The 13,345-nt window shown below is 40.2% G+C and overlaps 1 protein-coding gene across 5 annotated transcripts; it reads right to left on the reverse strand.

Moving 5' to 3' along the window:
- Nucleotides 1-1,608: 1,608 nt before the first annotated feature.
- On the reverse strand, nucleotides 1,609-12,117 carry LOC122074821 (translocase of chloroplast 120, chloroplastic-like). 5 transcript variants are annotated; one of them, XR_006139056.1, is made up of 4 exons: nucleotides 11,754-12,117; nucleotides 6,466-11,364; nucleotides 4,904-5,208; nucleotides 1,609-2,012 (listed from the first exon to the last, which is right to left on the reverse strand). XR_006139056.1 is itself a non-coding variant. In XM_042639793.1 (2 exons), exon 2 carries the CDS (start codon nucleotides 11,323-11,325, stop codon nucleotides 6,550-6,552), a length of 4,776 nt encoding a protein of 1,591 aa, XP_042495727.1. In that variant the 5' UTR covers nucleotides 11,326-11,354; nucleotides 11,754-12,117; the 3' UTR covers nucleotides 6,364-6,549. The 5 variants fall into 5 exon arrangements, 2 of the variants coding, with proteins under 2 accessions (XP_042495727.1, XP_042495726.1); XR_006139055.1 differs by lacking the exon at nucleotides 4,904-5,208; XR_006139057.1 differs by lacking the exons at nucleotides 1,609-2,012; nucleotides 4,904-5,208 and adding an exon at nucleotides 2,111-3,709.
- Between the last annotated feature and the right edge of the window lie 1,228 nt (nucleotides 12,118-13,345).

Consider the following 13,345-nt stretch of genomic DNA (forward strand, 5'->3'; position numbering starts at 1 on the left):
GAAATATTATTACTATGTGTGGACCTAAGGTATTGTTTTCTTAATGGGGAGGAAACCCTAATTTTATTGCAGGGTTGGTCCCTACCCTCACCCCTATATATAGTTATCACTAACCCATTAAGTGAGGCTAACGACCAAAAGCAAAAGGGAAAGAGGGTAGACCAGACCAACATTGATCGTGTTGTACGAGGAGCATACAAGAAGACATTGAGGAGTTCTTATTCTTCAGCCATGGATTCAGGTATGCCTAAAACGTGTTTTTGTAGTGTTTGTCGTGCATGCTTATCGATCTTCATGAATCGTTCCGTATTTATTTTTCTATCAGAGGTTACCTGATCACCAAGTATAATGAAGCGCTGATAAGAAAAGGATCCTAGGAACCAATTATTTCCCTGATTCCGTTAGCTATAAAACAAGATTCATCGCAAGTAACAATTTTTGTGAGAATAAAGAGGGTCCAAAGGAATGCTTCATCACGTCATTTTGACTCATCCAATTCGAAATTGACTCAATGAACAAGTCATTCCTACCTCAACGAGAGAGAAACCCCTCCGAGAATCCCCAGGGTCGGTACATCAATAGTTTGAAAGAGCCTTATTTCATCATTCAATCTCAGGTTGCAACTTCCATAGGAATCAATTCCTTGTTTTAAATGTCGATGCATTTCAAGATATGGCAGTGCCTTGTCACAAATTACAGAGCATGAAGGATTTGGCGGTGTCGATGGTGGTTTCTGAGTACCTACATACATATCTTGGCGGTGACTCCATCGTCGACATGAGCGATGTGAGCATCTTTCCTTGTTTTAGTGAAAGGGTAAAAAGGTCAAATTAATATCCCTAAGTTTGGATATTTAGGAGTTTTCCAATCTTGACATCATCCCTAAATGGTGACTACACATCTATTCATCTGCACATGTGAAACATTTCTCCGTTTGTTTCGGTGTAAAATTTTACATGTTGAAAATTTTTTGAATGTTTGTTATCAAGAGATAAAATATGTTGTAAAATATTATTATAAATTTTTCTAAAATTTATTTGTAATTAATTAATTAAAATATATAATAAACCATTATAACAAATTTGGATCAAACCATACTATATGATTGGAAGAACCACGTATTGACGTGGGACCCACAAATATGTAGGTCATATATGACTGTAGGCCATAATCATCAATTATTGATGAAGCTTATAAAGCACATGATCTGAAGAGCAAGGAGTTGTTTTCACTGACAGTGCCAAGTGCTAACATCAGATAGGAGAGCTATGGTATGAGTTCAACCTGATTAAATCTGCATTGACTATGGCCCATTATTTAGTAAGTTTTTTCCTATTGTAACTGTAGTTTCTTGTAACTGCCCATGGCCGAGCTCAAAGTGATTAACGATTGAATTCCTCTTACCTCCTCAGGGCCACTCACACTGGGTGTTTAATGTCCTTCACTGCGTTCAATGAAAGTTGAATGATTCTAATTCAACCCCCATATGACCCGATCCATGTGATTGTGGGGTCAATATGGGCCTATGGGAATAATCAGGCCAAAGGCCTGAATATCCGCCGTTAAAAAAAAAAATGAGAACTCCGTAGAATGGATTGGTGCATATACTTCACACAATAACATGCAACATGGCAAGGCAACATTGATGACAATTAATCTAAAAGGTGATTTGCACGGTTCAATGTTGAACATAACCTATTAAACATTCTAAAGTTACATTGTTCATTTTCCCAGTCAGAAGAAAATTCTCATCAACATCGAGTCTAACTTACATGTTATAGTTCAAAAATCTCATCAGCTTGCAGATGCAGAAGCTGTTGTGTCCAAATCCTTCCAAGGAAACCTCTATGTAGACGTCTGTGTTTGCATGATTGTGACTGAATTGGAAAATCCTACTTCTTGGAATGTACTTCAACCAACGAGGAAGATGGCATTATGAAGGGAATATTTTAAAGCCCTCCAGGTACTCCACTGAACTTTCAAGAGAACACCACCCCCTTCCTCAATGCAGCCTAAAACAAATCTCAACTATCAACAAGCCCAAGAACCATAATGCCCACACCCAAAAGGACACGCATCAACAGCTTTCAAAGAAATATATCATTGTCATAAGAAACTGAAACACATCTATACCAAAATTGAAAGGATTACATAACTGAGAATGTTATCCAAATATGTGGAGAAAAAAAAGTGCAACATCTCACAATTCTATCCTGTCAAGAACTTTCATCCCCATGAATACATTTGCAAGAGATGGGCCCAACACACTGATCTATATTCTCTAGATTAGAGATTCACCATCAAATACAACATAGAACATGAAAGTTTAGACTGAATGATGCTACATAGAAGATAGAACATCAAATAAACAACATGTTCATGCAGAAGTGAAAAGGCCAACATGACAAACAAAAGTTCAGTGGGACTCCGTTTTTATAGAAACAGATCCAAGTGCTGCAACAGAATTCCTGCTCGGCTTAGTTATTTGGAAAAATAAAAAAACATGTAGCAGAGAGAAAATAAGGAACTACTTTCAGTTCAGCTTCATCTCTTCTGCTTGAAAGATGCATGGAGCTTGTTCCATGTGGTGTGATTCCACCTCCAGTCCCCACTGAAGATAAGAATCGGCTACTCCATATTTGTCACACCCGTTCCCACCCACAGCACATTGCGCTACTCTACTCTCACCCCACCCCAAAAAAAAAAAGTCCCCGTCTCCCTTTCCCTTCACTTTACTTCTTATCTGTTCTGTTTTGCACTTCCCAATCAATTCCTTTCCCTTCACTCTACTTCTTATCTGCTCTGTTTTGCACTTCCCAATCAATTCCTTTCCCTAGTTCCATTCTCACATACAATACGAAAATGCCTCTTTTTCTCTTGGTCAATCCATGCTTTTGAACTAAACATCACCAGACAATACAAAGTGAAATCATAGCATCCCAACCTAAAGTGAATCAGTGGTAAGTTAGCCAAACCGTGACTATTACCAACCTGCTTCAACCGTCAAGATCATTAAAAACAGGGTTATTTAAGCAGTTCCGTAAATTTCTCAGGAATATCTTTCACAATTCCCCCAAACTCATCTTTTTCTTCTTACTGTTTTTTCCCTTTTTCTACATCAGCAGACACCTAACGATAAAGAATCAATAGTGAAACCATTAGAAGAGTTCATTGAAGAGGAAATCAGATACAGAGCCCCAGCTTATTCTCTAAAATCAGCATAAAATTACCATATTTGATTTCAGATAAGTGATAACTGCGCTCAGAATATAATTTGAAGCTTTCATACATGTAAGCCTCCACACAATACCCGAGCAATCCAACTAGATTCTAGGTGTCTAACTCCAACAGTAAACTCCACTTCTACCTTAAACTCCTCCTCAGCTTGGCCCCAGATAATTCATTAGTCACATCAAATTAACTAAAAATATCATCAAACTGGTATATATATTGTCAAAAATACATTTTCCTATAAATATAAGGACACAAATATGAGATGGTAACTAAAGTCCCTATATTGAAGACTATTTGTGTAGCAGCTATTCAAGATGTCAATTAAAAAAACAAGGGCATACCCAGTGCATGAGGTTCCTGCCACTGCGGGGACTAGGGAGGGTCATAATGTATGCAGCCTTACAAACGCTTCGCGAAGAGGCTGTTTCTTGATTCAAACTCATGACCACTTGGTCATAATGGAGCAGCCTTACCCCTGCTTCACAGAGAGGTTGCTTTAGTATATGACAATACTGAACTAAAAATTATCTCCATATCTAGAAATTTGGTTTGAGTTTTGGCTTTAGTGCAAAGCATCACAGTGTCCTGGCTAAACCTCATTGGGTCAACCTTAGGACTCAAAAAAATAAAATAAACTCAACACACCATAGTAAAAGCCCTGTGCACCTTTGACAACCATGCTTGAGAATACTTCAGTATTCCAGCTTGATTTCATGGGATTTCTAGAAATTAACAGCATCTCTATAAGATTTTATTCATGCACTCACCTTGGGCACCACATTTTCAGAACTTATCATCAGGTAATATGTGTCATCATCTAGTTCATGAACTCACAGGAATCACATCTAGAGGAAGCCTAAAGGATTCAAATATTTCTCAAGTCATCACCATTTCAGGATTTAAGTTTTTCAGAACTGGAAATAAAGACCCTTACAGATGTAGAAAACGCAGAAAACGCAGGTTCACTTTCAAATTGTAGATTAACTTATGGCTTCAATAGGGTTTCTTGGTGATGGGAGGCTAGCAACTTAAAGAGGAGCAAAAACCAATATAAAGTTGCAAGACCCAGTACAACTGAAATAATATCTACAGCACATGAAATGCGTTAACCCCTTTTGTTGAAATATCATTGCCTAAATTGGGTTTTTTCCAGGTTTAATAAACTGTCAAAATAAATATGCCGCACATGATAGTGCAGAATTTATTGCAATTATCATCAATGCAATATGGAGAACCAGGGAAGAATATGTCTGGCTAAATTTGTTCCATGTTTTTATGCACTAGTTCAAACAGGTGTAGTCAAAGACTTACAAAATGCAATGTCACAACTCTGTATTTGTACCCTGAATCTATACTTCTGTTAAAAAAGTCTCCTCATGACTGAGTGTTCTCCAAAACATAACGATTGGTTTTAGTTAACGGAGTCCACAATAAAGAGATTGCAACAGGAACTTCTTAAGTATCCAACAAGACAAGAAGCATCAATCACACTATCAATCAAACATGAATCAAAACCCTAGCAGAAATGGCCTTTTGCCATGCCTAAGGTTAGGTCTGCAATGAGCAATTATCCTGTCTGAGAACAACAAACCTAGATTTACACACACACACACACACACACACACACACACACACACGCACACACAGAACAAAATAACACAAATCTTACCAGAAATTCCCAATCGAACTTGGCTGAGCAAATGGAGGCAGCAATCCAGTCCCTTTCAAAGGCAAACAGAAGACAATTGAGAGAATCGCAGACATACCAAAAGAGGATTCACACCTCTTCGTCATTGTTGCAGAGAATCTATGGAATATTGTTGCGATGGTAGTAGATCTGAGAGTGAAGGAACGACTGAGCTCTCGTTTGAATAGCTGGGATATTGTTGTGATGGTAGTAGATCTGAGAGTGATGGAACGACTGAGCTCTCGTTCTTAGTTGTAAAGGTAGGAGCGAAGGTTCTCAGTCGCAGACTGTGAGTGAGCGAATGTGTCGAGCAAAGCCCGATAGATTTACCAGGATTATTTTACAGACAAATGGGGCGTAAAATTTGTTATCGGCTTTTCTGGGAAATGCATCGGTTCTCGTAAAATTTTACTTCAAACAAATTTTACAAAGTTTAAAACAAACAACGGTAAAATTTTCATTTTCACCTATTTTATGCCGAAACAAACGGAGCCTGGAGAAAAATTACAAAGGTCCCTCAACCATGGAGATAAAGCGGCCAAACTGTGTAGGACAGCATTAGACAGGGACCTCTGAGCTAAGAAATCTGCAGCAGTGTTAGATCTCCTTGGGAATATAAGAAAATTTACAATCAGCAAATTGGGTGGCCAGATATGACTATAAAGGGAGCAGTTTATAACTTCAAAAATCTATGACGTCTTTTAACCCATTGGTAGGCCTAAAACATGGACTACAGAGACACAAAGGCAAAGTTAAATAAGATCCAACAGTGACCTTGGATTCATAAACCCTTTATAGCTCAAAGACATACATGTCTACAAAACATATAACAGAGCAGAATCCATGGGGCAAATGTACAGTAATCATACTATAAATTCTAACAAAAGTGCAATTTATAACCCATGCTGCAAAACAATATACAGGAATAGATAATAGTGCTAAAACAACACATCAAATAGAACCTTCAAATCAACAGATTTTTTTTTTGGGGGGGGGGGGGTTGGGGTCGGGGAAGGGGAAACTCTTTATTGGGTTCAGATTATTAAAAAAAATGGGGGGGGGGGGGGGGGAGGAGGATATGCATCCTGTCTCCTGAGAAAAAATTACAAGTATTCCCCATGCATGTACAAGCAGCTACCGTTTTCATAGCTTTATATGTTTGGGTAATGTGGATGTATTGAAGGTAAGAATTGAGACCTCAAATTAGTCCTGTATTAAAAGATTAACATTTTGGGCAAGCTGGACATGATGCACATAATTGGATTTTAATGGTAAAATGCAACCACGAAGAACAAATGGGTAAAAATATTTTGGAGTATTAACAGGGAGAGCAAACATGCGATACTCTACTGCAGTAGAAACAAAGCCTGCAATTGTTTGAAGGAAGATAAGTTCCACACAAGGACATTAACCTTATTGGGGAAAAATAAAATAAAATCAACTGACCAAAAGAGGAACTCTATTTGTAGAAACTACTACACCATTATGAAGGATGACAATGTTGGAAAGAAAAGAGGAAAAATCAGCAGCTAAGTTTCACTCACATTTTAGCAACCAAAATCATATGGACCCTTTGAAGGTTATTTCCTAATTACCGCACAGCTGCTGATCATATAACAAGATACTCCTCATTGACCAAAAGGCAGTTGTTGAGAATAACCAACTAGCTTTCTGAATAGGGGTATAAGACCAATCAGAGCTATCTGAAGCTGTTCTGAACTATTCAAACGAATACTAACTTGCCCAGCTCCCCTGTTATTCAAATTTGCCCGAGCAATCACATTTGAAGAACGCCCCAGTGGTAGTTGAGACTGTACATTGCAGCCAATTGCAAGATCTCCATGCCAGTCCATAATAGATAGACCAAGAGTTGTTAATGTACGACCCAAAGGATAGTCCTTATCTCTCAAGGTTGCCTCCAAACTGCCTCCATATGCCACATCACCACGACCAGTCATTGCACCCCCAGTCAAAACCATCCGGAACCGTTTATTAACAATCAATTTGTCTTCAACCTTCACTCCTGCAGATACGGCATCACCCAGGTGAGTAACTGAGAGACCGGCTGCCATCTTATTGTGCCTGAAGTCGCTAAATCTTGTCTCACTGCGTAAGGTATATGCCATGTCCTTCCCAACAGTCTGCATGTCAAAACCTAATGAAGTTGCTTTCCCTTCCCCATGCTTAACAGAACCAGCTAATTCCATCTGGACATTGGCCTCTTTCTTATCCTTCGTAACCTGACCAGAAAAGGACAAGGGTATTTTCTCTTTAATCACAAATAATCTCTCAACATTTATACCCTCATAGCCAACATCATGATCCCAGCCATGAGTATCTAGAACTGGCCTTACTAGCCATTGGTTTGAAGAATCCAGAAAGCGGTATCTGTGAGTGGGATTGTCAGAATCAAATGAAGCCGGCAGGGACAAATCAGGCATTGGAACTGGCACAGATGCAGCTCCACCACTCTCTTCTTCAGCACTCTCACTGTACTCACTTGGCAAATCCTTGGCCAAATCTGTCATTTTTTTCAATAATTTACGCCGCTTTCTCTCGTCCTTCAGCTGCTTCTTCATAAAAAGCTTCTCTCTATATTCTAGCTCATCAAAATAAGCCTTCTTCTGTGCCTTACTCAACTTTGCCAGTTGAGCCTTGGTCAAACGCTTGAATGGAGGCAATTCATCATATTCTGAGTCTTCATCTGAATCTGATGCCTCGTCCAAGTCCTCATCAAAAGCGTCGTCATCACTGCCAAACTGTTCCTCAGGCAGTTTCAACTGAGGCCTTGATTGGAGAAGAGAGGACAAGAGAAATGGTAAAGGAGGTGCCCTAGATCGAGTCGCAAAAGGTTTTCCTGGTGGACCATCTTGCAGCTTCAGAAGAGTGTTTGCCTCGGCCAGAATCTTTGATGCAAAGGAGAGCAATAACAAATGAGGCTTCCAGACTTGGCCATTTGGCAAGACTCTCTGCCCGGCCCTGTTTGTTCTGCATGCAGAGTGATTCTCCACTAGTGAAACAGGGTTCATGAGTCGCATGTCCCCTGCTGCTTGACGAATGGCTTGCTGAACCACATGGGACCGCTGAGTTACAAACATCTCATAACTGGAAGCAGTGCCATTTGGACCCTCAGGAGGTGCAGAAGCTGCATGAGTCAGAACTACAATCGCATTGAACCAAATAGATGGTCCGAATATCTCTGTAATTGTTCGCAGCAATGGCATATCACCAAAATCTCTGCTTTGCATGTCTAGTCTATCAAGATACAAAATAATATCTGGAGGTGTTTTTTTGATGAAACGCTTAACAGAATGAAGGATCTTCTCGTTATGACGTTGATCTGACATGGAAGGTAGGAGGCCAGGTGTATCAATCACCCGTACCTTGATCCCCTGAACGGTTCCCACCACATCCTGAACCTTCTTAGTGCCCACGTTGAATGCATCAGTGCTGAACTTGACTTCATCAAATATTGAATTGATGGTTGCACTTTTACCAACTCCTGTCTTCCCTATAACCATGATTGTGCAAGAAAAATCAAGGGGTTCCTGCCCAGCTGCCTCAAGCTGCTCTGCCATTGCACTTGCCCTATCAAAGCTAAAGGCACCAGCACGAGTTGTGTTTCCCCCTTGCAGCTGTTCTGCTAACCCTAGCCTGTACAGGACCTGAGCAACAACAACATTATGGGGAGTCTGACCAAGCCTGTGGGCAAGACGCAGGAACTTTACTCGGATCATCTGGAGCTTTTCACGGGCTTCATCATCATTCTCCTCAGCCTCACCATTCATAGGGTCTTCAACAAGTTGAGTTGGCCGCTGAGGTATAGATCCATTTGCTCGAGGCTGTTGCAGTGCACGATGAGCAGCTCCCAGAGGTGGAGCACTCCCAAGACCAGCAGGACGAGATGGAAGAGCAAGAGGAGGATTTGTGGAATTTTCAGATGATGAAAAAACATTTTGTGCAGACTGAATTGTTGATCCTCTATCCTTCACTTTTTGTGTTTCCTGCACATCAGGCTCCCCCACCTTGACATGGCTAGATGAACCTTCTCTGCCATTTCTGTCAGCAAGCATAGGCCGTGAATCTTGTGTATCTTTAGCCTGTGGTTCAGCTGCATCATCTTTAACTGTATCAGATTCTTCTGCAGACAGTGGGAATTCAACTTCTGGAGTCCCAGCCTCCTTGAGGGAAGGATCTTGTTCAGCTGAAGAATTCTTCAGTGGCACATTCTGGTGATCTTGGAGCTCCCCATCCAGGTTTTCTGAAGGTTCTTTTAACTTAGCATTCTCACTGTATTGATGGACAATCAGTTCAATAGGTTCATTTCCTTGAGAGGGCTCAATCACATCAGACTCCTTAAGGGAAGGACCATGTTCAGATGAAGAATTCTTCAATTGCATGCTCTTGTGATCTTGGTGTTCCCCATCCAGGTTTGCCAAAGTTCCATTTAACGCCATATTCTCAGTGGTTTGATGGACAATCGGTTCATGATGTTCATTTCCTTGAGAAGGCTCAATCACATCAGATTCCTTGAGGGAACGATCTTTTTCATATGAAGAATTCTTCAATTGCAAGCTCAGGTGAACTTGGTGTTCCCCATCCAGGTTTGCCGAAGGTCCCTTTAACTCCGCACTCTCACTAGCTTGATGGACAATCAGTTCATCAGGTTCATTTCCTTGAGAAGGCTCGATCACATCAGATTCATTGACAAAACAATCTTTCTCAGATGAAGAATTCTTCAATTGCACGCTCTGGTGATGTTGGTGTTCCCCATCCAGGTTTGCCGAAGGTCCCTTTAACTCCGCACTCTCACTAGCTTGATGGACAATCAGTTCATCAGGTTCATTTCCTTGAGAAGGCTCGATCACATCAGATTCATTGACAAAACAATCTTTCTCAGATGAAGAATTCTTCAATTGCACGCTCTGGTGATGTTGGTGTTCCCCATCCAGGTTTGCCGAAGGTCCCTTTAACTCCGCACTCTCACTAGCTTGATGGACAATCAGTTCATCAGGTTCATTTCCTTGAGAAGGCTCGATCACATCAGATTCATTGACGGAACAATCTTTCTCAGATGAAGAATTCTTCAATTGCACGCTCTGGTGATCTTGGTGTTCCCCATCCAGGTTTGCCGAATGTCCCTTTAACTCCGCATTCTCACTGGCTTGGTGGACAATCAGTTCATCAGGTTCATTTCCTTGAGAAGGCTCAATCACATCAGATTCCTTGAGGGAATGATCTTTTTCAGATGAAGAATTCTGCAATTGCACGCTCTGGTGATCTTGGTGTTCCCCATCCAGGTTTGGCAAAGGTTCCTTTAACTCAAGACTCTCACTGTCTTCATGGACAATTAGTTCATCACATTCATTTTCTTGAGAAGGCTCAATCACATCAGACTTTACCAGTTCAGCATGCACATCTGCTTTATCATGAAATGGTGATTCCCCCAAATTATTCTTAACCAAATCCCCATTTTCTGATTTTTCAGGAACTGCATCACTCCTCCCCTCTGCCAGTGCACTATTCATCGAAGGCTCTATATCTCTATCAGACACAATGTCTGAAAACTCCCTCAACTCAACTTCTGAATTGCCAACCAAAGCACCACCATCAAACCCATTTGATTGCACCAGCACAACTTCGGTGCCATTACATTCCACATTGCCAGTTTCATCTGCAAGCCTAATATCATCAACCGGCTTCGTGGAAACCGAATCTTCGGTCATCTTCTCAACAGTGACCTGCTGTTCCCGTTCCTGAGTGTAATCATTACCAAGATTGACAACAGCTTCTGCAATACCAACTGAACTAGCATCATCCAACCCATTTGATTCCACTGGCACAACTTCCTCGGCCTTATCTTTTACATTGGCAGGTCCATCTGCAACTCCAACCTCGTAAAAAGTTTCATTAGGTTCATTGCCTCGATCATCACCAAGATTGACAACAGTTTCTGCAGTACCAACTGAACCAGCATCATCCAACCCATTTGATTCCACTGGGACAAGCTCCTCAGCCTTATCTTCCACATTGGCAGGTTCATCTGCACCTCCAACCCCATAAACAGTTTCGTTAAGTTCATTGCCCGGACGCTTGATCGCCTCTTCAAATTTTTCAGTCCCATGGTCAACGTTAGACATTCCATTAACTCCCAATGAAACAGAATCTCCTGTCTTGTCTACAGGTACCTCCCCATTAATAACTTGCTCTGCATCAAGCTTTACAGACGACTCCTGCGTATGAATTTCTTCTGAAGCCTCCACAAAAATATCCCCTTCAGAATCCTTCGACACATGAAACCCATGAACACCCTTATCTTCTACTTTAGGATGAGAAGTCCCATCTTCGACTGCCACGATATCTACAAAATGAGGTTCAACATCGATTGCAACCCCATTTTCCATCACTCCCCTCCGACTGCGTATTCAAAACCCTACGATCACCTGAACCAGTAAAAGACTACTCAAAAAACTACAGATACATAAAACAAAAACCCTAGAACAAAACAGATAAACAGAAAGAAACTAATCAACACATGTATCATCGATTCACCAAAACGATAAATAATAGAAAAAAATCCACAAAATCAAAGAAAAAATCTTCAATAGTGACTTTGTCAGTTCAAGTGTAAACAAAAGAGGAATAGAAATTGAAAATCTAAAATCATTTAGATCTATGAATTTTAGTACATCCATTACTTTTTGGAAGTAGCTTTTCATGCCCATGGCCTTTGACTCTTGAAGGGAGTGATAAAAAAAAAAAGGATTATTCAGAACCAAAAGCGAACGAAAAATTGCAAGTACTATAATAATCGATAAGAGAAAAAGCTAACCTGGTTAGATAAAGAAGAAACAGAGAGTTCCTGTTGTCACCGCCAAAGATGGATCTTCCCAGTATCGGTTAATCCATCCACCAACATCATCAGAGCTGAGGATAAGAGTCGATAGATTTCTCGATCTCAATATCGGAAGAGAAAATGAAGAGAACCAATCGACAGCGGCTGAAATGAAATACTGAAGTAGCTAATTTAGATCCCAACGGTTCGTTTTTTATTGCTGCTTCGATTTCATCGTGAAGAACGCCAAGCGTCGATTTTAATACAGGATGGCTGCTCCTTAGTGTCCATCACTCGGACTTTCTTCAGAGTGTCCACCTAGGGTAGGGTTTGATTTGATGATATTTACCATTTGAACCTTTTACGCGAATAGAAGAGCTACCCTACCTACGTAGAGCATAAGGCCATGAGGGTTGTTGGCATTCTATTTGAACGACGCATTTACGGGAGAATTTGATGCGAATATGCCAGACTCCAATGCTCCATGAGTGGATGGGAGACGTGGGAATTTGGATCTGCTGCTAAGAGATTGATATAGACTTACATTATAGGATTTAACACGTGTTTTTTTACCTATATATATATATATATATATCTCTTCTCTCTTTGCGTTGATTCGATATTTACTGCATTCTACCATTCACTGCAGAGGATGTGGACTTTAGATTTGCAAAAACATCCTTCGCAAGTGCAGTGATACTTGAATGGTTGAGAAGCCCTTGTGACGTGTATTCGAATGCTCTCAATCATCCGATGTTCACTGCATCATTGCATTCACTGCAAAGGTGAATTTATTTACAATGATTCTAAAATCTAATTTTTATTCTTAAAAATCAATGGGTTCCAATCATAATCGGCAGTGGCTTATTCAGCGCATTCAAATTGGAATAGGATGATAGATCCCCAATAATTCTGTTTTGTTTCAATCTTTTTCGATCGATTCTCAATTCCTTTTTTAAAACCCTGATCATGTGTCATGTTAATGGATGAATCTGAATCATCGAATGGGAACAAGAGACCCTGAGTCAAAATTTAGAGTTACTTTCAATCATTTGATCTATTTTATATTAGATATTTTTATTTGTGATTGCAAAGTACGTAGTTATCTAAAGAATTCCATGAAAGGTAGTGTGCCCCTGCGCAAATGCATGGCCCAGTAAGAGTGCATGTGGAAGAATCAGTAGGGATGGGGTTTGAGTCTAGTGAATCTTCATATAAGTGAATACCAATTCACTTAATGGTAATTACTAACTACCCATTATCCTATTTTCAAATATTCTGAAGATTTATAAATTAAGAAGGTAATTGCTTTGATTCTGTTTTGTAATTCCTTCCTCCTTATGGCACTTAAGTCATAAGAGATTATTTTATTTTCTCTCTCATCTTCTTCTTCTTCTTCTTGTATGCTCTTTCATTTAGTTGCTACAAGTGCAAGAGTTGAAACTCAAGAATATCATCTTATGTGGGAGGAATTTGAAAAACAAGAAAATATGGTGATGCAGTCTTAACATAGTCGAGAAAGCATTGAAGAAGAAAGGAGAGAGAGAGAGAGAGAGAGAGAGAGAGAGAGAGAGAGAGAGAGAGGGGGG

The sequence above is a fragment of the Macadamia integrifolia genome, chromosome 3 (genome assembly GCF_013358625.1).
Source record: "Macadamia integrifolia cultivar HAES 741 chromosome 3, SCU_Mint_v3, whole genome shotgun sequence".
NCBI classification, from domain to species: Eukaryota; Viridiplantae; Streptophyta; class Magnoliopsida; order Proteales; family Proteaceae; genus Macadamia; species Macadamia integrifolia.